The sequence below is a fragment of the Vulpes lagopus genome, chromosome 7, assembly GCF_018345385.1.
Source record: "Vulpes lagopus strain Blue_001 chromosome 7, ASM1834538v1, whole genome shotgun sequence".
In the NCBI taxonomy this organism is placed as follows: Eukaryota; Metazoa; Chordata; class Mammalia; order Carnivora; family Canidae; genus Vulpes; species Vulpes lagopus.
This window is the reverse complement of record NC_054830.1, coordinates 80,495,090-80,519,416: the sequence shown is the minus strand read 5'-3', so window position 1 is coordinate 80,519,416 and position 24,327 is coordinate 80,495,090. Positions and strand designations below refer to the sequence as shown.

General features: G+C 47.4%; 2 protein-coding genes across 8 annotated transcripts in view; one reads left to right on the top strand and one right to left on the bottom strand.

The window, feature by feature from the left end:
* Nucleotides 1-2,801: 2,801 nt before the first annotated feature.
* On the bottom strand, nucleotides 2,802-13,663 carry FAM221B (family with sequence similarity 221 member B). 3 transcript variants are annotated; one of them, XM_041763885.1, is made up of 7 exons: nucleotides 13,018-13,663; nucleotides 10,394-11,357; nucleotides 10,102-10,245; nucleotides 4,220-4,330; nucleotides 3,852-4,049; nucleotides 3,542-3,661; nucleotides 2,802-3,180 (listed from the first exon to the last, which is right to left on the bottom strand). In XM_041763885.1, exons 2-7 carry the CDS (start codon nucleotides 11,355-11,357, stop codon nucleotides 3,143-3,145), a joined length of 1,575 nt encoding a protein of 524 aa, XP_041619819.1. In that variant the 5' UTR covers nucleotides 13,018-13,663; the 3' UTR covers nucleotides 2,802-3,142. The 3 variants fall into 3 exon arrangements, with proteins under 3 accessions (XP_041619819.1, XP_041619817.1, XP_041619818.1); XM_041763883.1 differs by having other exon boundaries at nucleotides 2,802-3,661; XM_041763884.1 differs by having other exon boundaries at nucleotides 2,802-3,661; nucleotides 3,852-3,980.
* Nucleotides 13,664-13,780: 117 nt separating this feature from the next.
* TMEM8B (transmembrane protein 8B) overlaps nucleotides 13,781-24,327 on the top strand; it is a 28,812-nt gene continuing 18,265 nt past the window's right edge. For 2 of the 5 annotated variants that reach the window (XM_041763879.1, XM_041763878.1), the window contains exons 1-3: nucleotides 13,781-14,516; nucleotides 19,107-19,296; nucleotides 19,659-19,866. In XM_041763879.1, the coding sequence (XP_041619813.1) occupies nucleotides 13,994-14,516; nucleotides 19,107-19,296; nucleotides 19,659-19,866 (921 nt within the window). In that variant the 5' untranslated portion in view covers nucleotides 13,781-13,993. The remainder of the gene's footprint in view (nucleotides 14,517-19,106; nucleotides 19,297-19,658; nucleotides 19,867-24,327) is intronic. The other 3 variants (XM_041763880.1, XM_041763882.1, XM_041763881.1) reach the window with 3 other exon arrangements.

Sequence of the window (24,327 nt, the reverse complement as noted above, 5' to 3'; positions counted from 1 at the left end):
TGTTCAGGGCGTTCCCACCCCCCCCCCTTTTTTTTTAACGAGGGGCGGGGGGCGGGGGTTGGCGGGAGTGTCTTGTCTCTGCCCCACGACTAATAAACCAAGGAATAGGATCCAGTGTTCCTTCCTAATCAGAATTGATGTGTGCAGGTTAGCCTTGTGCCTGGCATTTTCGGTTAGTCGGGCTTGAGGGACAAGGGAAATGCGTCATGGTTAGGTCTGGAGTATATTTTGTTTTGCCGGATTTTAATTATGTCCATATATATACATATATGATGATGATATATTTAATATATAATATATAATTTATATATATGTATATATTTATACTTAATAAATTGATACATGTATTTAAGATTTTATTTATTTATTCATGAGAGGCACACACAGAGGCAGAGACACAAACAGAGAGAAAAGCAGGCTCCCTGCAGGGAGCCCCATGCGGGACTCGATCCCAGGACCCCAGGATCACGCCCTGAGCTGAGGCAGATGCCCAACCACTGAGCCACCCAGGTATTCCATCGGATTATATATCTTTGACAGAAAGAGCAGGGGTCACAAAATACTAATGTACTCACACAGTTTTAGACTGACGTTTAAAACTTAGGGCAGGGATCCCTGGGTGGCGCAGCGGTTTGGCGCCTGCCTTTGGCCCAGGGCGCGATCCTGGAGACCCGGGATCGAATCCCACATCGGGCTCCCGGTGCTTGGAGCCTGCTTCTCCCTCTGCCTGTGTCTCTGCCTCTCTCTCTCTCTCTCTGTGTGACTATCATTAAAAAAAAAAAAAAAAAAAAAAAAAACTTAGGGCAAAAGCCCCCATTGTATCTATCATTAGGGTTTGTTGTTGTTTCAGCACACGGCCTTGACATATATAGGTGCTCAAAGATTGTGGAATGAATAACGTTTCGTGTCTCATTTCCTTTCATAATATGACATGCGTATTGCATATATATTCCTATTCTGCCCCTTACAATTTTCCGTATTATTACATAGTCTATGTAGACTTTATAGTGTTTGCATATTATTGATTTGAATGAGTTTATCACAGTAACCATTCCTTTATTGTTAACTAGAATTAGTTTTAGTGAATAGTCATTATGGCGCTAATTGCATATCACTAGTCAGAACTCTTTACTTCCAGAGATAGTAACGATCTTTGGTACAGCCATATTATTATTAGAAAGTGCCTTTTTCCTCCAAAGGGCAGATATTTCCTCACAGGGCAGACTCCTGTGATTTGCCCTAGGAGTTCTAGCCATCCAGATTGTATCCCTTCCTGTGAAAGTATAGATAGTGTCCCAAATGAGGGGAATGTAGATTGGCCTTTTTTTTTTTTTTTTTTAAGATTTTACTTATTTATTCATGAGAAACCCAGAGAGAGAGAGAGAGAGAGAGAGAGAGAGAGGCAGAGACACAGGCAGAGGGAGACACAGGCTCCATGCAGGGAGCCCTATGTGGGACTCGATCCTGGGACTCCAGGATCATGCCCTGGGACAAAGGCAGGTGCTAAGGCAGGCGCCAAACTGCTGAGCCACCCAGGGATCCCCAGGTTGGCCTTTTCTGTGTGCCCTAGAATTGTATGCAGTTCTCATGGTGCCTCTGAGACAGCAGGAGCCTGTAGAGCTGCTCTGGAGAAGCTCAAGAGGTAAGAGGAGCTGGGATTTGGGAAGAGGTAGAAAACCAACCAGGCAGGGTAGGCAACTACAAAGCACTTTGAAACTGGTTATTTTTGGGGGTTCTCAGGGAGAGCAGGTAGCACAGAGATTCTTCTTTTATAGAGCCAGAAACAGACCCAGAGAGGCAAAATGACTTGCCTAGGATCATAGACACACTAGTGCCGGAATCTCCTACTCAGAAAAAATAATCTGTGATCCACTGATTTTGACCACATTCAGTGATTTTGGCCCCTTGCCCACAGTTCTTTACTCCCAAGTCCTTGTGATCCCTAGCAGCTGCTCTCATCTTAGAGCCGCAGCTCCCTGTAGGTTCTGACCACTGTCTCCTGTACTTTGATCCCCACTACGATATGGGCTACTGGACCTCATTAAGACTTCTATTCCTTTGTTCCTTTTTTCTGTCAGTTGCTTCCTGGCTTTCCTTTCTTTCCATTTGTCTGGTCAGCTCTCTCCACATCCTCAAGCCTTCTTTTTGCTTTATTTTCCTGATCATCCTCCCTGATGCCCCTCCTCACCAACTATCAATCTAACTATGTGTTTCTCTTCCTCTTTAACTAGGTTCCTGCTTCCAGCCGTCCTCAACTACCCACCGATCAGATTTTTCTGTGATTCCCCACATTAGCCTTCCCAAACCTTCACCTCTCTCTTCCTGTCTCTTACTCCCCACTCTTACCCCTCTCCTTCCCGACCAGGAACTGACTTTGTCTCCTACTTCACAGGGAAACTTCCACAAGATCCTGCTTCCTGCAGCTCAGTGAAGACCCATCATTTTCTTTCTTCCTTCCTTTCTCTTAGTCTTAGGAAGTGGTGTTTCTCCTGTCCAGAGCAAATCTCTTCACCTCTGCCCTGACCTCATTCTCTCCCTCCATCTCTGGGACTTGTGTCACTAGGCATCTCTTTCTCTCTCTCTCCTGCATCCTTTGAGATCTTTTTCTCTACTGGCCCCTCCCTCTTTTCCCCCTCCTAAAAAATTCCTCCTTGACATCACATCTCCCTCTGGTTGTTGTCTGACTTCTCTCCTGCTCTTTTCATCCACACTTCCTAAAGAAACTTTGAAACTTACTGCTGTTTGATTTCTGCCCCCATTGCACCACTGAAACTGCATTATCTAAAGTGCCCAAAGACCTTCTAATTATAAAATCCAATGGGTACTTTTTAGTCTTTATTACTGGAGTCCCCAACTGCATCTAACACCAGTGTTCACTCTATCCTTCTGGAAACCCCCTCCCTCCTTGGCTTCCTCGAAGCCATTCTGTCCTTCTGATGCCAGAGCTAGCAGCTTGAAAGTGGGTTTGGTGGAGGCAGGTGGCTTGATCTAACCTCTCTCCTGTGTGGTGCTCTCTCTTGTCCCCATCAGGTGCCAATTCTAAATTCCTAGAGTGTCTATCCCTGGGCAGGGCTCTATCTGCCCTATAGGGAACCAGGCCAGATTCCAGTTCCTTCTCTTTTATTGCTGATTTGAGCCAGGCTCATAGAGGCCTGCGCCAAGTGTTGACAGTGTCTGTCCCTGGAGGAGGGAAAAGCAGAGGTGAAAGAGTCAGGTATGGGGGCCAGACATAGGGCCAGGCCAGAGGCTATGTGGACCAGGAAGCCCAGGGGGTCTGGGGTGGGAGCCAGGACGGCCAGAGGGCCCCTGATTTTATAGAGCCTCAGAGTCAGAGTTGCTGACGGTGGCTTCTTGGAGGGTAGGCATCTCTGCAAAAGGCATGTAATCTGCTCCTGGGGGTGGAAACCAGTGCAAGTATGGGATGCAGTGGGTGAGAGGGTGAGGTAGTGCTGGATGGGATGGTTGAAGGTGGAAGCACCTTCCTGCCCTGTCTTATGGATATGACCCCTGAATGGTCCCCTGTTCCAGGTTGCCCCCTCACCATGAGGCCTTCCTCCTCGTCGGCGGGTCTCCTCAGTCTCAAAGAAAGTCTCATGTTCCTCCCAGCGCCGGTCGCAGGCCGCACAGAGGAAATTAGACTCAAAGCAGTTACAGCAACAACCTAGGGCAAGGGGCGAAGCCAAGACAAATACAGGGAATTGGGGCTTCCCCACGGGCTGACTCCATTCTCACCTCTTCCTTACCAGCCTCAAACCTGAGAAGTTTCTTCTACCAGTTCCCCTATCCTTATCCCCAAACTATTTGTGTCCTACCCATGCCCACCACTCTAGTTCCCTCACCCTAAAAATTACCTTTTATCCTGCAGGGATGGGACCCAGTAGCTGCGTGGTCTTCATGACTGTGTTTGCAACGACATTGGGCCCTCCAGGCCTTGGGGTCAAAGGTAGCTCGTCTTTTGAGCCAGAACTCACCCACCTCCTCTGGGCGAGAAGGGATAAAGCAGAACATGAGGCAGCGGCACTGGCCTACATTGCAGGGCACGGATATGTCTATGGGAATGTGGATGGATGGTAGGATTAGACTGGCTACCTAAAAGGCCTGGCCTTCCTGTGCCAACCCCCTCCCCCATACCAACACACACATCCTCTCTCATAATCTCAACACATGACCAGAGTTAGTTATTACTCCCCATTGACAGGAGCTGGTCAGTTCTCCCTACCTGAGATGATCTGGTGTTCTCTCAACAAGTGTCCACAAAAGCATTTGGACTCATCTCCAATCCGGAAACAGTCCCATAGATAATGGGGGCAGCGCCAGCCGATGTAGAGACCTGAGTGAAGAGGGATTGAGTTATAAGGAAAAGTGACAAGGAAAAATAGCCTAAGCCTCCCTCCCAAGGTACTCCCACCTCTCTCCCTAGGTGTATTCACCTCCACCATGAGTCTTTATCCCCACCCCTTTAGACTTTTTCCTGCCAGGTTTTGTCAGTGTTCCACAAGTGTTGTAGTTTCTTTCCCACCCCAGGATCCACTCCATCTCTGTTAGCCTGTCATGAATAACTAAAGACAGTCTTCAAGATTATAAATGAAATTTTGTTTGAAGGGCAGCCCGGGTAGCTCAGCGGTTTAGCGCCGCCTGCAGCCCAGGGCCTGATCCTGGAGACCGGGATCGAGTCCCACCCACATCAGGGTCCTTGCATGGAGCCTGCTTCTCCCTCTGCCTGTGTCTCTGCCTCTCTCTCTCTCTCTCTCTCTCTCTCTCTCTCTGTCTCTCATGAATAAATAAAATCTTAAAAAAAAAAAAAAAGAAATTTTGTTTGAAGATGAATGAGAATCTTGCCAAGTTGTCTGTAACTGAAGATTCTCATCTCCTCCCCTTCCCTCATTAGAGCCCAACTTTGTTTCTTTTGAAGTGTCTAAAGTGAGAGAAGGAAAGATGATTGGCTAGGTGCAGAAAAGATGGTGAGGACTAGCACCTAAGAAGCATGGTTGTTGAAGGAACCGGAAGAGGAGGAGGAGTTGGGCAGCTCTGGGACCACCTTCATATTTCCTTTCTGTGTTCCTGGTGTTACTGAATTAATGCTATCTATGAACTTGAGAAGGGCTGCCTATGGTTCTCTAAGAATAAGGAGAAAGAAGTAGGCTAGAAGTCATGAATGGTAAAGACAAATAGAAGCTTGTGAGGCAAAGAAGTATCCCTCAGAGCAGGCACCCGCAAAATGCCACAATCCTTGAGAGTCTGGTTTCAGCAGTGGGATCTGAAACTGGCTTCACTACAAGGCAAGGGTGGAGGCATGCAAATATGGGAGGAGAACCAGAGAGCACATCCCACTCAGATTTTCTCACCCTTCTTGAGACCTGAGAGTACTCCAACTTCTAGGCAAGAATCCTGGATGAGTCCTCGTGAGTTAGAACCTTCAGCTGTAGGACCTGTTCCCATTTACTTTTTTTTTTTAAGATTTTTTTTTACATTTATTTCATAACTATGTTTGTTTTTGTTTTTTAAAGATTTTATTTATTTATTCATGAGAGACACACAGAGAGAGAGGCAGAGACACAGGCAGAAGGAGAAGCAGGCTCCGTGCAGGGAGCCTGACATGGGACTCAATCCCAGGTCTCCAGGATCACACCCTGGGCCAAAGGCGGCGCTAAACCCCTGAGCCACCCAGGCTGCCCAGGACTCGTTCCCATTTAAAGGCCATAATGAAGTGTCACCTCCACCAAAAAGTTGTCCCTGACTTCCTCTGTCTGTCTAGGGGCCCCTTCTCTTTTTTTCTCTGACTCTTCATGCTATTTCTATCACAGTACAATGCATTATAATGGACTTTTCTCCTGTATTCCTCTTAGACTGTAAGTTCCTCCAAGGAAAGGTCTGTTTTTTCACTATCTCTAGTCCTAGCATAGGCCTGGCTCAAAAATAGGTGCTCAGAAAGCACAGACTCCTTGATTGACTGACTAAATGAATGAGCAGATTCCTTCAGGAGGGAAGAGAGACCCAGTATTCGGCATAGCCCTGAAGTTCCATAAGGAGGATGGGAAAGAGTTAGTGTCCTCTGCTCTTTGACTCTGGCCAGGGCCACAATTCACAATTCTGTGCCTAATTGTCAGTCTAGGTTTTCTTGCCTTACCCATGGTCTTTCAGGGCCTAAAGTCTGTCCAGATGTGGCTTTTGGCTTTGCTACTTCTGTCTGGATACCAACAGCCTGTGCTGCCAGAGCCCCATTACACCAGTAAGGCTTGGTTTAAAGGGCAGGGTACAGGCAGAGTCACAATGGAGGTGACTAGGGGCCAGGATTCCACTAGAGGAATTCCGAACTCTGCCCAGAGCAGCAGGACAGAATGAGCAGATGAGGTGTGGAGGTGAACAAGGCTCAGTGCCCATAGATCAAGGTCCTGCCTGAGGGCCTGGAAGGGTCAAGTCCAAGCACTGGTATAGGAGACAGTGCCCAGTTCTCAGAAGAAGACTAGAGTTTAAACAGAGACTGGCAACTACACCTCAGACTTCATTAGATGTGTCAGTGCTCTTAAAGTGGGACAGTTGACATCAGGCCATGTAATCCAGAGTGAGACCCTCCTCTCTGTTCTGATTCCAAACACTCTTCCTATTATAAGTAGACAAGGACTGGCAGGGGGAGGAAACATTATCTGGGATACCATTTGGACTCTGTACAAGGTACTTCTAGGTAGTTTCACCTTAAGAATCTTTGCGCCAAGCATTTTCACTGCAAACATTTTAACTGCATGATGAATTGGCCATCAGCAATTTTACCACAAAAGATAAAATTATGAAAAATAAAAGGGACATTCATTAAAAAGGACTTAATGAAACATGGAAAAGTGAAATCAAAATTAAAAATGGCTTTATTTTTATTCCAAAATGCAAAATATTTTAATTTAAAATGAGTTTAAAATGCATAGAATAGATTCATGGCAATACTGTGCAGATAACTGATTTTATTTTGTGGATTATACCTAAGCACTTGTCTTCAAAGTCTTTCATTCATAGTATTATATGTTTTTTTGTGTGTTTAGGTTTGTTTTTTGCTTGTTGATTCATCCCCTTGTTTGGCATGATACTTTCTTTTTTTGCTAAAATTTCTTCCTTCAATAAAAGAGGTATCAGTTTCCAAATACTAGGATACATATTTGCAACTGAGCTTTGTATTGTGTTGTGAAAGCCTTCTACACTGCTGTTTGTTCTTGGCATATTGTCACATGTCCATTGATAGACCTTCCAAAGTTGTCTAGGAAGTTGTGTGGGTTCAAAGCTTTGTGTCACTGTATAGACACTTAGGAAGACTAAGATTAATATAATATAAAAATAGGAGTGAAACTAAACTGTCAACCAGTTGATGAAACTAACAAACTGTCAAACCAACCTAACTGTCAACTAGTTATTTATCTTTTATGGCAAATTGTCTTATGGTCAGTTAATTTTGCAGTGTACTACTTGTGACAAAGGTGTCTATGGCACAGATGCTTACTCTGAAAATACGAGACAGGGTACAACACAGTCAATTCCATGGTCACATAAATCACACTTGCATGATAACATCTCTTTTTGCTTAGAACATCTCCATACAACAAACATACAGCTATCTTTACATGAAAGATATCTCCAGTCCAGACCTCTCTCCTGAGCTTCGGACCTCTACAACCAGCTGTCTCAGACTCTTTCACCTGTATGTTCCACAAGCACTTCAAATGTGGTATAGCCAATTAATTATTCCTTCCAAACCTGGCCCTCATCCTTTGTCCTCTGTTCACCCAACACATACTTATTATGCATCTACTCTATTTTAGGCATTCATTAATGGCATCATCATCCAATCAGTCTCTAAGCCAAAAACATAGATGTCATTTCAGGCATGTCCTTCTTTCATATCCTATACATCCAAAGATTCAAAGGTCAGTTTTACCTTCTTAACGTTTCTTGAATGTTCTATTTCTCTTCACCTCTACCCATCTACTTCTTATCTGCATTATTTAAAAAAATTTTTTTCTTTCTTATCTGCATTATTACCAGTGCCCAATGTAGTCTTCCTATGTCCCATCTTGTCTTTCTCCAGTCTATGCTACTGCCAAAATAGTCTTTCAAAAACACAAATTTGTTCATGTTATTATCCCATTTAAAATTTTTTAGTAGCTCTCAGCTGCCCTTAGGATATAATCTCAACTCTTATAAAATTTTTAAATTTTTATTTTATTTTTATTTTTTTAAAAAATATTTTATTTGTCAGAGCGAGAGAGAGCACAAGCAGGGGGAGCAGCAGGCAGAGGGAGAAGCAGGCTCCCCATTGAGCAAGGAATTCTATACAGGACTTGATCCCAGCACCCTGGGATCATGACCTGAGCCAAGGGCAGTTGCTTAATGGACTGAGCCACCTAGGCATCCCTATAATCCCAACTCTTTAACTTTGCACAGAAATAGCTGTACAATTCTGCCCTCCCAGAGCTGAGCTCTTTCCAGCATTTCTTGTAGTTTCCTACTGATGCCTTGCCCTGTCATGTCCCACCTTATCCCACTTTTTACCTGGCCACCTTTGGTAAATCATCCCTTCTAAGGCTTCTTCCCTGAGCTCCCAAGATTGGATGCCCCTTTTTTCTGGCCATGCAGTACTCTAGGCTCACCTCAATTATACCAATTATTAGAATGAATTATAATTATCCTTTTACTTATTGGTCTCTCTCATTAGTGTACAAATTATTTGAGGGATTTTATTTTTGACATGCCACCAGCCACTGGCTCCACATCTAGCTAAATGACTGGCACAAAATTGGTGCTCAATAAATGCTGAATAAATAAAAGAAAAACTTACACTTGATCTTTCTCTACACGGCACACAAACTGATTCACTAAAGACTTAAGATCCCCAATATTAGGAGGGAACCCTAGATGCTTTTTTTCAGGATTGAATGACACTTAAATTACTACATAAAACTGCCTGTTTAAACAGGAAAATGAAAAAGTTCCATGTGAAAAAATGCAGTGGCCTTGAAGAATGGGGAGTAGGCAGGAGGTTCTGAGAAGGAGAATAAGAGACTGAATGACCCCACATCTGCAAGAAGAATAAGAGTGACAGTAGATGTTAAAATAAGCAAACAAAACCATTTCAGTGCTTGAATTGAGACTGAGAAAGAAATGAGATCATTGTGATTCTCTTGGCCAGAGATAGAGGGGGGAGGGGAGGGTCCTGGGTGAGAATGAGAAGAGGAAAGTAAATTGCATGGAGGAGAAAGAGAGACATAGGATTGCCTGGCTGTCTTTATATCTTAGGCCCATCTAGTTTCAATATAACTCTCTTCCTATTATAAAGGGAAAGAAAGTATGAAAGACAAAAACAAATGCAGTGATGTGTGTTGAATTCAGTCTAGAAGCCACAGAATCTACAGAGCAGGTCAGGGTGGCCTTCTCTCTGAAGGTATTCTCTATAGACATGAAGTTCGGCAACACAGGTACATGCTCACACACTGGAGGGCATGTGTTTACATAGAACGTCTGCACGTACTTTATATGCAGGCATAGATAAGCATAGAATGCCACTAATGGGGCTGTCAAGACTACTGATTTTGGGCAGATACTTGGAATGAATAGGGCTTGAAGGTCTGACTCTTCTTTGGTGAAGAGACTCACAGCTTTTGCATACTCAGGTGATAATGGGTCTGGCATGCAGGGTGACAGCCTTTTAATGGCATTCCACCAAGAGGACTAAGGTGGAACTTTTTGCCATTTGCTCCACAAGCCTCCTGGATCATCCAGGGTTCTGGGCCATCTCTGCCTGAGGTTGGTTTGGTACAGGCTCTCAGAGCTTTAGATGTGGGGCTGGCCTATTGCCCTTCTTTTTTATTTTATTTTTTTTAAACAACTTTAGATTAGCTGCCTGTCCCTACCTGGGCTTTATATGAACATCCTCACTTTTTTTCTGCACCCATGCCATCCCCCTTGGCCCACTTGGCTGCTCCCCTCCTAGATTTCAGGCAGTTAGCATTGCCATTTCCACAAGGGGCAGCTATCCATTGATCGGGGCAGGTTCCCTGATCAGTTGGATTGGAGGATGACCAGGGGCCTGTTACTGGCCTCGGAAGGGCTTTCTGGGCTCACCTGTCTGGATGGCATTCAGGGCTGCATTCTTGTCCCATTGGAAAAGATGATTCACCTGAGCACAAAACTTGTCTCTGTGCATTGCCTTAGCCATTTCTACCAGCTCTACCTGCTTAGCAGGGACCACTGGGTGGACTGTATAATCTGGGAAGGGAGAAGCTGAGTAACCAAGAGGAAGTGAGAGGCCCTAAAACTAAGAGAAGGGGCCAGGTTAAAGAGTAACCCAATCCCTTCCTCCTGGGGGCAGGTATAAGACAGTGATGAGAATGGGGAAAAGTGCAGGTGCAATTACGGCTAACTCCTTTCTTCCCCTTCTTCTTGCCCAGCTGGTGTCCAGGCTGAGCGGTGTGTGCGGTGCTGTCAGTGGCATCCATCTGCTCCATGTCCTCTCCTTCCTCTTCCTTTTCCTTTGCAGATGTATCAAGGTGGACTGGATCTGAAGGGCTTGAAAGGGAGTGCTTTTGAAGGATCTCAGAGATTTGGATGGCCCTCCTTGTCCACGAGGCCTCACTGGAAGAATACTCAGAGAGGTCTTCCTTCAGAGTATCAGGGGAAGATAAAGGGACATGGTCTTGTGATGAGGTATGCAAAGAAAGGTGTTTCTTTGGGACCTTAAAGATGTGTGTGTCCAACAGGGCCTCGGGGATGGGGGTTTCCAAAGGGATCTCAGAGTATCCTACAGAGGTCTCAGGGATGAAAGGCTCCAAAAGGGGTTTAGAGGTGTGGGTCTCTAAAGGGGCTTGGGAAGTAGATGGTGCCACATGAGATTCAGAGGTGTCAGGCTCTAAGGGGGTCTCAGAGATGGAAGTCTTCAAAGGGGTTTCAGAGGTGTGGGTCTCTAAATGGGCCTGAGAAGTGGATGGTGCCATATGAGATTCAGAGGTGTCAGGCTCTAAGGGGGTCTCAGAGATGGAAGGTTCCAAAGGAGTTTCAGAGGTGTGGGTCTCTAAAGGGACCTGGGAAGTGGATGGTGCCATATGAGATTCAGAGGTGTCAGGCTCTAAGGAGGTCTCAGAGATGGAAGGTTCCAAAGGAGTTTCAGAGGTGTGGGTCTCTAAGGGAGTCTCAGGGATGGAAGTCTCCAAAGGGGTTTCAGAGGTAAGGGGCTCTAAAGCGGTCTCAGAGATGGAAAGCTCCAAAGGTGTTTCAGGGTTGGGGAGATCCTGTAAGTCCTCAGCAGAGGGGTCCTTTGAAGAGGGGTGCTCCTCTGCATCCATGGTGGTATGAGGCTCTTCTGTGACCTTGTCTGCTTCCATCTAGTGGTAGAACAGGGTATAGGCTTCATTAGGTTGGGAGTGGAGGGTCTGCAAGTTAGAGTTCACTGGGGGTTATGGAATTAGGATAAGGTTTTCAGTGCACCTGAGATGTAACAGGAAAGCAAGATGAACTTTGGGTCAAGGTATGGTGCCAGGAGGTTCATCTGTGTGCCTAGACCCCATGTGACATGTGGCTATGCATTGTGGAGCTGGAGCTTAAAAATCAAAAGGCTGAAGCAGTCAGAATCCCATCAGTAGATGGTAGCAGAGGACCATGACCCAGGAGGGAGGCTGAACATAGCAACTTGGTTAGTCTAAGAGCAGGGTCCTGGACCTTAGGACCATGGAGGTCAGGCAGTAGAGTTCTAGAGACTAGGATGCCAAGCCAAAGTGAAGGTTTGGTCCTAAGAGTGTAGGATAATGCCACAATGCATTAGGCAGGGCCCTGACTGCAGTCTGGTTTTGTCTAGGAGCAACATACACCCTCCCTTGATGAGTCACTCATGTTCAAGCCTTCAGTTATTTCCAGCTGGTATGTGGATGATTCCTAAATCCGTATTTCCAGCTCAGACCTCTTTGAATCCCCGTAACTCACACTCATACCCAACTACTTGCTGGACATTGCTAACTTGATGTCCCAACAGGGCATCAAAGCTGAACTCTGGGAATTATTTTAGTCTTACCCTTTTTCTTCAAACCTCATCTTCAAATAGGCACTAAGGACTGTATTTTCTATTTCTAAATATTCCTGAAATCAATTCTCTCCTTTCTTTTCCCTCCAATTTTGTTCAAGTTCTCATCATTTTCTACCTGGATTATGTAGTGACTTCGCCCCTTTGCCTCCTTCAGCATATTAATCCACTCAGCCACTTTCATTGATTTATGTAACTTACCCCCCCCTTTTTTTTGGTAACTTACACTTTTATAAAGAACCCAATCTTATACTTTTACCCAGGCACTGTGCTAAGCATTGGATTCAGCTGAAAGAATCTGGGGAGGAGACCAGATTAACCAAAATGATATAATACAGATGAGTTGGTGTTGTGCTGGGGTAAGCTCAGGATGCTGTGGAGTGGGGTGTGACCAATTTGTCTTATAAGGATGTCCAAAAGAAGTCAGTCCTCCTTAATGACCCAATGGAGATCTTCCTAAAAATGCAAACCTAACAATGGCATTCCTTTGCTTAAAAACACTATGTTGTCTTCACCTAAGGATTAAGTCTGAATTTCTTGGCCTTGACATTCAAGGCCTATCATTCTTTGCAACACTGCCTAAGGATTCCAGCCTTAACTTTCCATGCTCCCTACTTTCCCCCCATGCTCCAGAGATACAAAACACATCACTTAACATTCATTAGAGTCTTTCCAAAGGGGGAAGTTTGGGACAAGAAGTAGAGAAATAGGTAGGATGATAGGAATCTGACCAGACATTCAGCAAGAGGAAAAAGGCACTTGAGGGTGGAGAACCAGAAGATGGGAGGAGAGGAAGGAGGAAAAGAAGAGGCAGAAGGAACTGGGCAGAGAAAAGTGGAGGAGGGGGAGTGTAAGGGTGAAAATTAGAGAATGCAAGAGGGTTGGACTGAGGTGGGAAGGGACAGAAGGTGTTAGGAGGGGAATGGGATGAGAGTTTGGAGGAGTAGCAATTGGAGAAACCACATTACCTCTGCGCTTTGGGTTGGCTGTTACAAGTCCTTAGGTCAGGATCTCGTCTGAAGGTGGGAAGAAGAAATGTTAAGTGAGGGGATGGAAGGCTCTTGGATGAGACCCGCCTTGCATGTAGTGAGAGGTCTTGCCTTCAAGTCTACCACTTGGGCAGGGAAGTTGGACACCTGTAGGAATTCGCAAAGGAACTCTGGCCAGATCTGGCGAAGGGTGGGAGGGAGAGGGATGAGGGGTTGCGGGCCGGCCGATGAGGGAGGATCTTGACCGAAACCTCTGGAACCCAGGCCGGGAGGGGAGGGATCCGTCACCAGGGCAACCGGAACGCCCAGAAATCTCCGTGGCAACAGCACTGGTCTGCAGAGGAGGCTGCATTGGATCCAGAGGGGACGAGCCTAGAGGGCTCACTTCCTCTAAAGGGGTTTGCGGGACCTCCGTGAGAGTGTTTGGGTAGTCTGTCGACATCTGTGGGGACAACCGTAGGTGTCTGGGTTTGTGAGGGTCCCTGCAGGGTTCCTATGAGAGGTGTGTGGCTCGATCAGTGGGGGAGCTGTGAGGACCGGAGGTTGGCATCGCGGCTCCGAGGTTGGGGTGAGAAAGGCAGGGGGTCGAGGAGCTGGGGCTGGGGCGGAGTCTGTCCTCGGAGGCCCGCAGAATCGAGTTGAAGACCAATGGGATGGGGCAGGGGGTGGGCTTTACTGACAAGAACCAATCGAACTGATAGAGGGGCGGAGCGTCATACTAACGTCAGACAGAGGCCGCCGCCGCGGGGCCTGGTTATCGCCGGTCCAGCGCAGCCCGGAGTCGCCCAGGCCTGAACTCCTACCCAGGTCCCCGGCCCGGCCTCAGCCGGCCTGACCCCGGCCCCGGGCCCACGAGGACACCGAAAGCCACCCCCTGGGGGTGGGGAGCGGAGCCGTGGGTCAGCTCTGCGCGCGCCCCGCGCTGGCCTGTCCGGCCCCGCCCCCGCCCCGGGCCATGGCCCAGCCCTTGTCCCGGCCCCTCGTCCTATCCTCATCCAGCCCTTGGACCCCAGCCCCGCCCTCGCCCCGCTTCCCAAATCGGCCCCAGCCCGGACCTGGGTCCCAGCGAATGCCCAGATCCAGGTCCCAACCCAGGCCCCCGCTCCTGTCCCAGTCCCCGTGCCTGCCCTGGCCCCGGACCCCTCCTCTGCCCTTGTTCCACCTCCTTTCACAAATCCCAGTCCAACCCCTGTCCCAGCCCCATGCCCAGTGTTTGCTTAAACCCGGGGCCCAAACCCTGCCCTTGCCCCAGTCCCCGTCACAACCCCTCCTTCCATCCCATTCCCTGCCCTTGTTTAAGCCCCGGTGCCCATTATCTCATCCTTTGCCCTCATCTCTGTGTTTACCCGAGTCTCTCCCACTACCTACCCCTCTCTCTCATACCCTGCCCCTCTCCCAGCCTCGACTCAGGTCTGGGCTCCAGCTGCCTCCAGCCTTATTGCTGCTGTTGCTGTTCTCTGTCCTTGGTCCGGGGGCTGGTGAGTGCAGAAGCAGGAAGCACTGAAGCAGGGATATGGGGTTCTGGCAGGGAGGGATGGACTGGAGGGATTCAGGAGAGGTGGGACCTGGGCAACTGCATCACTGGGGAAGAAGTGGGGAGAAAAAGGGAGGAGAGAGGTCTCATCTCACACAACTGAGAGAAGTTGGGAGGGTCAGGAGAGAGGAAGTTTTGGGCTTGAGGCTCAGCACGTGCCTGATAGTCCCCAGGATGCCAAGGTTTTCTTTCCTGGTGTCAATCTGACTCTGCTTTGACTATTGCTTTTCCAAGGAAGAAAACTTGGAAACTTCTTCTGCAAGGGAAGTTTGATGGGGGAGATGTGACCCTACACCAGAGAGCCTCTAGTCCAGTGTGGGAAGATCTGGCCTAAACTTTGAGATATTGAGCATGCATTAAAGGAAACAGTTTTGAGAACCACATGTAGCAAACATATGAACATGGGTTAGTTGCCATTATAATGAGTTTTCTTCTTGTAATGAATCTAGATAAGTTTGATTTGCTTAGGAATAATTCCTGTCACTTTTAGAGCAGTCTTGAAATACAGAGGCCACTTTATAGATGGGGAAACTGAGGCTCAGTTGGAGGGCAGTTTTCCCAAGGTCATACAGCTTGTAAATGGTGGTACTGGGGCCAGAAAAAGTTTCCTAATTCCTATCTCATATTAGTGTTTTTTTTTTTTTTTTTTTTTCTTCACTGCAACATAATACCTAGCAGGAAAATAGAGCCAGTTGAGAGACTTAAGCACAACCTGTCCTCTCCCCTGTCTGCCCACAAGGGGGCTTAATCCACAAACTCTTCCTCATTTGCCAGTTGTCAGCCTAGGACCACCAGCTAGGGAGGAAGTGATTCGTAGAGGGGGGGGGAGTCCAACTTCTTAAATGGGTGGAATGTGGGAGCCGGAGGGGGGCGCTCACTGTAGGAGATATGCCATAAAGTTGGCCCCATTTTAAGGAGATGACTGTGGTCTTCACAGCGTTAGCCCCAGCCCCCTCTGGTAGGTGGCACTCTAGATAGGATGGAGATGTGCCTAAGAGAGTCTTTGGCATTAGTGGCAGAGCAGCTGGGGTGGGAGTTGGGTTTCAGTGAGCTTTGGGGGTGTAGTTCAGTGTACAGGCTTGAGGAGATCAATACATGCCAAAGGTCATGCCCCTGCAGAAATATTCAAGCTCTATGTGTATGTTCCCTGGCATCTGGGCACTTAATGTGTTTGTGTACCAGAGGGGTCTGCGAAAGCTGGTCACGTGCAGTGTGCATACATGCTTGTGTGTTAGTATCTTCTGTGGTGTTCATGTGAGCCTTTGTGTCCTCTGAGTGCTGATGTTATTGTGAGGGGGAGAGTACATGTTGTGGCCCACACATGTTCCTCTTTAGCTCTCCTTGCTCCTCCTATAGACAGGTCACTGAAGTATCACCTTCCAAATGGATTTCTTTGTTGAAGGCTGTGTTTGGTGCCCTCCACAACATATAGAAGTAATCCATGTGCCCCTAGCCTGACTCTTTGAAGGAAGGAGCTATAGAGGGGCTCAATGTTGCTTACTGCTGCTGGCGAATTAGGCACTCAGTGGAGGTAGTAGCCAGGCCAGTTTTTCAGTTTAGGTGGAGGAGAATCCATACTGTTGAGCCCAATTCATAGCTTCTATCCCTGCCACCGTGGCTTCTTTGTGCTTTAGCTCATTGAGCAAGCATGGGGTGCCTAGGAGAAGAGGGTGACAGCCATAGAACTGTAGAAAGATGTGGATTAAACGGTGATTGTCCAGAAGCAGGTTCAGGTGCTTTGGCAAGAATTGTAATGAAGTTGGAAAAGAGCTCTGAATAGGCCCTCCAAAGGGCTATTGTTTTTTTTTTTTTTTTTCCAAAGGGCTTTTGTTTTGTTAATAATTACTGCCTTGGCAACTGTGGCCTGGCCTGTAGGGGTGCTCTGTGACCTAGTGGTGGTGACAGGTGTCACCTGAGGAGAGGCTGGCAGTGTCACAGGACCATCATAGCCCATCATAGTACATAGCATAGTCTTTTTTTTTTTTTTTTTAATTTTTTATCTATTTATGATAGTCACAGAGAGAGAGAGAGAGAGGCAGAGACACAGGCAGAGGGAGAAGCAGGCAGAGGGAGAAGCAGGCTCCATGCACCGGGAGCCCGACGTGGGATTCGATCCCGGGTCTCCAGGATCGCGCCCTGGGCCAAAGGCAGGCGCCAAACCGCTGCGCCACCCAGGGATCCCTACATAGCATAGTCTTAATAAATGCTTATTGTTGGCTTCCATCTCATTTCAGGAATGGAAGGTACCTCCTGGGTCTTCTGGTCCTACTCCAATCCTTGGTTCTTTTCCTTGGGTTCAACTGACTATAGTTTCATAGCCTAGGTGTGCCTTGCCATTCCAGGAAGTGACCTTTTGTTCTACCTAATGCTATCCCTAGCAGGGCCAGCCTTTGCTTATATGTGTATTTGTGTGTGTCCGTGTGTGTATGTGTATGTGTGTGTGTTTCAGATGGTGATAGAGAATTGCCCTAGCTTCATTTAGAAGTATGGAGCATCCAGGACAGGTACCTCTGAGCTTGACTAGAGCTTTACTCCTGCTTCCTCTGGGACACAGCTCTGCAGGCCATCGTGAAATGCCAGAGCAAAGCTTGGAGAGAATGGGGCTATGGACACTTTTCTCAAGCATCTGCCCTCAGAACTTCTAGGTTCCTCCCACCATGTCCAGTTGCTGCTCACTCCCTCTTCCCACCGGCCCCTTCTGTTATCTTTGTAGTCCTGGCCACTTTTCGTGTGCCTTAACCATTTTCCCAATGCTCCAGGCCATGCCACGTTCCTTTGAGTTACAAGATATTTTGTACTTGTACTTTTTACTTTATACTTATCCATTGTTTCCCAGAAGTTATTAGCTGCTTTTCACCACCAGTTCTCTGAGGGTCTGTACTGGGGGCCTGGCCAACATTTCTTCCTAATAATAGCAGTGGCCCATCTGATGACCCATCCCTGGTACCAGCTTTGGGGAGAAGCCCTCCCCTAACCCCAGCAGATGGTGCTGGAGAGCTCCACTTTTGTGTAAACAATAATAGCCAGGCTATTCAGCTCTTGGCTTGCTGCCTTCCTGTTATCATTGCTCAGCTTGCAAGGTGGCAGGTCTTCCTTGCTGACAGTTGAGACTGATCATGTGGTCTGAACTGGATTGACTAGTCCTTGGGTGTAACCATGGCCTTTGAAGATGTGCAGAGGCCAGTCTAGAGCCAGTGGTCTCTACATATTTAGGGCAGCTCCTTGCAGGGTGACCTTGAATTTCCGTGACGCCTTCCTTACCTGTGTTTCTTCCTTCAGCAGCCTCCCTTTCCCAGATGCCTCTTTCTCTGTAATTTCAAATACCTCATCTTGGAGTTATAGCTCCCATTTCTGGAAGGGAGATTGTCAGACTAGGTAAGCCCTGTGGGTATTTCCTATTTTGCTGAAAGCTCCCCTCTAGGGTCTCCCCTCCACTCTGTCCTGAAGCTGCTGGAGTTCCCAACCTCCTCATCTGTCCTGGGGGCATCCTTCTGTGCTTCTCTAGGGCTGATTTTAAGTCTCCAGAGCAGTTGGATTCTCTGGAACTTTGCTTTCATCAGGGACACTCTTCTATGCAGCTGAACTACTGGGTAATTTCCCCTGTCATAGCGGTCCGAGTGCCCATGCATTTGCCTGAGAACTGCTGACACCCGACTTTTTTGTTTACCTTGGCTCTGCCCCAAACAACAATGATCGGGTATCTTGTATCTTGGCACTTCAGTTAGAGATGACCAGTCCCCCTAACCCCAAGTGTAAATACTTCCAAGTGGTTTGAGATTCCACTGGGTCACCAATTGAGTGCCTCGCTGGGCTTTCTTCTGGGGAAACGCCCTCTGGTGTTCATTCTGAATCCTAGAGGGACTGATGACTCCCCTCCTCTCCTGGGAGTTCTCATGGTGGCCTACCAGCTCCTGTTCTTGCCTCTGCCACCCAAGCAGGCCCCTTGCATCCTTACCACACTTTCCCCCTCCTCCCCCCTGCCCTGAGCCAGTACACAGACAGCTTTTGTGAAGCTTCTGAGGTTTTTACTGCTCCTGGGACCACAGGAGAACAGAAAGGGGAAGAAAATAAACAAGGAAGCTACACAGTTCATTACTGACGCCCAAGCTCCACAGGTGGAGTTCTAGCCTGCTCAGTTGCCAAGGAGCCCATGTTCCCCCTCTTCCTCTCACAACACACACCATTCACATCTCTGTTTTGTGAAGCTTGCTAAGAGAACAATGGCTCCCCAGTGAGGGACAGTGGGGTCATATAAAGTGTCCTTCTTTGGGATGTAGATAGAGCTAGGTTTGAATCCTCAGCTTGGTCTAGGTTTGAGCCTCAGTTTCCATATCTGTAAAAACAGGTCATTTTTCCCAAGGTTATTATAAGGAGTGAAGCAGATGATGGCTAGGTCAGCATGAGAGTTAGCTCCTGGCTCAGAGGAGAATATTTGTTGAGTTGCTACTATTGGTGAGGAAGACTGGTGTTTCTGCTGCTTAACGGAAATGCCCTGTGTCCTACCCTGCTCCTTTCTCTCTTGCCTGCTCCCCAGGAGGCCTCTTCCTGACTGACTACTCCACGTGCTCACCCCGCAAGCTGAGTCCCTTCCGCTCCTTTGCCAGCACTGAGCTCTTCCACTTCCATGTTCCCGAGGACACATTCCTGGCTGTTTGGAACCTCATCATCTTCAAGGAGCAGGGGGGCACCTTTGGGGACCACTGCCCAGACCAGAGTGTGACTGTGTGAGTGTCCATGTTAACATCCTGACCACCCCCTCCGACCCCAGAGCACTTTGCAGAGAGTATGACTCTATGAGTATCTAAACTGACCTCCTGGCCTTGACCTCTCCCCTGTGTCCAGACTGAAGTGTGTGACTGAGTGAGTAACAAGACCTTTGTCTCCTGACTACTGTTTGACTGTGTGAGAGCCTGAGCTGACCTTTTACTCTATGTCCTGACTCCTTGACCTGGAACCACTTTGCTGTATGTATCGATATAGGGAATGCACTGTGTTATTGGCGATGAGTGACAGTTCTTTCTTTTCCCCATTTTCCATCTCCCATCCCATTGCCTGTTGCCTTCCTCTCCTCATTCTGGTCCCCCAGGTATTTCCGGTCCGGGGCACCCCCTGTCATCAATCCCCTGCACACACACTTCCCAGGGGACACGGCTGTGCCTGGGGTTTTCTCACTGACCCTCAGCTGGACACTGCCCAACCGCACCTCAGGCATCTTTAACGTCAGCAGCCCCTTACCTGGGGACTGGTTCTTGGCTGCTCACCTTCCCCAGGCCCATGGCCACATCTCTGTCAAGGTGGGTTGATGCTGCCCAGGGTAGGAGGGGCCAAACTGCTTCTCTGTGTCTGCTGAATTCCCCCACAGGCTACCTAGAAGACCAGCCTTGTGCCAGGGTGGGCAACAGCATAAGGGTGGCTAGGGTGGGGCGTAGCTAGAGGCCAGCAGTTCACCTTGGGCCCAAGGTCATGATCTGTAGAGCCCTAGATGGACATAGTGGGTCCAGGTAAGCTGAAGGGAAAGTGGGGTCTGGAATTGGTCACAGGCCCTGGCTCTGTGGAGTAGTGTCCCTATTAGAAAGTGCAAGGGTTATTCAAGGTGATCAGAAGCCATCTAGGGACTGGTCATATGTTGCTGCACAAACCTAGAACTGGTCTTATTCTACATCTTGATCGATAATAGCCCTATAGGCTTTCATAGCCTCCAGCCCAGTTGTTGGTCCATATGGGAGAAAATATTCCTCTTCCACCATGGTTTCAGCTCCCTAACCCCCTCTGGAAGACCATAGGAGAAACACTTGGGGGCAGAGAAGCCCTTCCCATTTCCTCCAAAATGATGCCTTGGGCAGCTGGTGTCCATCCCAACTCTTGCTTCCTTTTTCTCCAAATGTCGGCACTGAGTTAATAGAATAGAAGTTTTTAAAGTCTGAAGTTCAAAGGATGCTTCTCCATTCTGGTTTGGAAGGGTAAGAAATTCCACAAAGTTTTCCTGCCCTTCCAGATACAGGCCAGATTTCTTCATTGTAGTGAGAGGATCTATAGTTGTCTCACTCTTGTCCATTGGCAGGAAGGGAGGGTATGATGAGCTGACTGTTGGCAGAGTGGGATGGCCATGTGTGTGGGGCCAATGGTAAGGGTGAAGGATTGAGCATACACAGGGCAAGGATTTAAAGAACAGGATGCTGAAGAACATGAAAGCTGGTGGGACTTGACCACTGAGAATTGAAAGGGACAGAAATTTCTAGTCAAGTGAAAATTTGACTCAGATTTCTCTCTCTAAGCTGAGTTCCTTGAGGGCAGCAGCTCTGTAACTGGTACCAGACTTGCCTCTCTTCCTCCTACTATATAGCTCAGTGTTCAGAGAAGGTATTATGATGCTTTGGAATGAGTTGAAAATTGTACAGGCACAAGTGCACTGACACTGCTATTGTCAGAAATGGGAACTATGGCTGAGGTAGCATCTTGAGGCCTGTTTTTCCTGAGAGGGCTGTACCAGAGGACTTCCTGTCAAGGTCTGGGAGCTCTGTGGATAACAGCATGTTGGGAACTCACCCGGAAATGCTCTGGGTTCTAGGTAGATCTTGACTCTTATCAGAACTAAGGATTATTCTATTCCAAGGAATGCCTTAGGTCTTTGATCAAATCCCAAAGAGCCCATTCCTGATTGTAACATTGATCCTTGATTCTTTTTGTGAGAACTGACAGAGAACATCCTTCTGAAGCCCTGCTCTAGTTATCCAAAAACCTTTCTGGATGAGCAGGAGGAACTGGGGGCCCTAGGCCTGGATTGAGATTATAGGAGGCAAAGCCTGGTTAGGAGAGATCAGAACCAGCTTTGAAATAGCCATTTACATCTAGATGTAGCAAGTGGAGTCTGGGGACTTGGAACTGCAAGTTGAAGGTCTAGCTGGCAGAACTCCTGAGGTATGGCAATATTAGAAACCAGGGGACACAGTTATACCTTGCCTGCGAATGACAGCAGACCTGGATACCATGAGACATGTAGGTGTTTAGTTAAGGCCTCTTCTAGAGGCTTGGCGGTGAGGAATAGGCAAGGATCATCCTTATGGTTCCTCTAAGAATTTGATTATCTTTTGGAATCTTAAATGGGCCTTTAAGGATTCTTAAGTTCTCTGGTTAATTGCCTAGACTCCAGCCTGTGGGTGATGTCCAGAGCATTCCTCTAGGCTTCAATATTGACTTGCTTTCTCCTCATACCATTGTCTTGACTTCCTTTGAGGCTTGGCCTCAAGTGGGTACTGAACAGTCCCAACCATAGAAGGCAGCACTGTTTCTAGGGCCCTTTCAGCTTTGGGGATGAGCTCAGACCTCCCTTTAGACCTTAGTCCTTGAGCACCTGCTTTGTCCCAGACCTTGGATTGAGTGTGAGGGATACAGATAAATAAGATATATATTAGTGAGATACAGGAGATGTTTTAAGAGAACAAAGGAGAGATGGCTAACTCAGGGTGGTAGTATGGTAGAGGTGGTTTTAAGAAACAGGAGGTGAGGCCTGATGTTGAAAAAGCAAGGAAAAGGGGGATCCCTGGGTGGCTCAGTGGTTTAGTGCCTACCTTCAGCCCAGGGTGTGATCCTGGAGTCCCAGGATTGAGTCCCACATTGGGCTCCCTGCATGGAGCCTGCTTCTCCCTCTGCCTATGTCTCTGCCTCTCTCTCTCTCTCTCTCTCTCTCTCTGTCTCTGTGTGTGTCTCTCATGAATAAATAAATAAAATCTTTAAAAAAAAAAGCAAGGAAAGGCATTCCAGGTGGTGGGAGTAGCATGGGCTAATGTGTAGAAGGGAGAACTGAAGCTGTTCAGTGTGGAATGGTTGTTGGACTGGGTAAAGGAGTGGAAGGAGTGAGCAGAGGCCAGATTATGAAAGACCTAGAAGTTTGAAATTTATCCTGAGAGTGATTGGGACCCTTAAAAAGCTGTAAAAGGGAAGTGACTTATCTGGTCCAGGCCATTCTCCTGAGCTCTGGTCCCATATGTCTGTGAACTTCTATGTCTGCCATTCACTACTGTATTCCTAGCACCCAGCACAGAGCCATAGTGGGGGGCATTGTCAATTTTTATTGTTCTGCCGTCTTCTCAAATTCGTAGTGTCCCAAACTGATCTCACTTCTCCTTTCATTTCTCCCCTTTTCCTGTCAACCTCTTCTTTCCTGCCCACTGCCCTCCATCATCTTGGCTTCTCTGTCTTGGAGCATGTGTTCATTCTGTGGTGACCAGTCTGCCCTGAGGGACTGGCCTTTGGATTATAGGTAACATCTGGCACCACATGGCTCATTAGGGGAAAGTTTTCCAAATGTCTGGAGCATATGCTTCCTCTTGCCAGCTCCAAGATCTGAAAGTAAACAAAAGCAGGTGAAATAATGAAAACAAGAATAAGGAAAGCAACGAAGCAGATTGTAGAGAAGAAAGGATTTGACTGAATCCACAAACTAGACCAAGGGTTGCTCTATATCTCAACTTGAAGATATTAAACTCTACTAACAGTGCTCATTCTGCTCTTCCTTCTCCTTCTAAATTACTATATTTGTGTTTCGAATAGGTAATATATGCACCTGGCACAACATTCGAAAGGTACAAAAGGCATACAGTGAAAAGTAAGTCTTCTTCCCCTCACTCCTTCCAGTCCCCATTTCCCCTCTCCAGAGTTAAGTAGTAACTAGATGTTAACTAGTTCCTTCTATTATTCTTTCCTTCTTGAAACACTTTCTCCTCATGGCCTTTGTGACTTTATGGAACTGTCCTGATATTCCTTCTGCCCCCCACTTACTCCTCTGTCTCCTTTCTTAGTGTCTCTGCTTGATGCATATTGTGGGACCCCAGTGCTTGGTCCTGAGACAGTTCCTTTTTTACTTCTCCATTCTCTTGCTAGGTGTCTCTAGTTTTGAATACCACCTCTAGATTATGCCTTCCAAGTGTATTCTGTGAGTCCTAATTTCTTTGAATCTCACACTTTATATTTAACTGTTTACTTGGTGTCTCTGATTGGATGTCCAAGAAATGTCTCAAACTTAGTGTGTACAAATCAAAGCAAAGCCAAAAGTGAAAATCTCTTTGATTTCCACTTACTTCTCCCAGCCCAAGCCTCTTCTCTCTAGTCTTCTCAGTCGATGGCACTGTCATTCACCATTTGCTCAAGCACCAAATTTAGGTGTCATACTTAATTCTTCTTTTCCCTTTATTTCTCTAGAACTAGTCCATAAAGTCTTGTTATCTCTACTTCTAAACTAAAGTGTGCTCTGAATGTATCTGCTTCTCTCTTCCCATTCTGAGCACACTTTCCATGAGCTTTCTCCTGGACTGCCACAGTAACCTCCCAGTCATCTCTCTGCTCCCACTCTTGACCCCTACAGTCTGTCCAGCACTCTTCTGTGTTGATTGGTGCTGACTGACTGCGGGCCGGGGCTGTGCTGGGTACTGGGATATTCCTACAGGGAAAGGCAAGTGTCTTTGGGCACCTTAGTCCAAAAGCCCTATCCAGAGTCTGGCACTGGCCACGCTGCTAAGGCCTTCCTTAGGAAACTCAGCCCAGGCATACTAGGACAGTCTAGGGTCCAGTCAAAGGCCATTGTCCCCAGCTCCTTTCAGACTGGTTCCCATTCTACTTCTTATATTGACCCTCCTGGTTTCTCAAGTGTCCTTGTTTTGGCCCTGTTCCTTACATGACTGCTGATGTTGGCTCAATTTGGACTCTCTCACTTGGCTTATGCCTTGGCAGCTCCTGCAGACCTGGCCTCCAGTGCCCTT

What these genes read in the sequence shown, in the direction of transcription:
- FAM221B (XM_041763883.1), bottom strand. Translation starts at nt 11,357, where the DNA reads ATGGAAGCAGACAAGGTCACAGAAGAGCCTCATACCACCATGGATGCA. An exon ending in CCTGAATGCCATCCAGACAG is followed by an intron (nt 4,331 to 10,101) that starts GTGAGCCCAGAA and finishes CTCTTCACTCAG; the next exon opens with GTCTCTACATCGGCTGGCGC. An exon ending in AGAACACCAGATCATCTCAG is followed by an intron (nt 4,050 to 4,219) that starts GTAGGGAGAACT and finishes ACATTCCCATAG; the next exon opens with ACATATCCGTGCCCTGCAAT.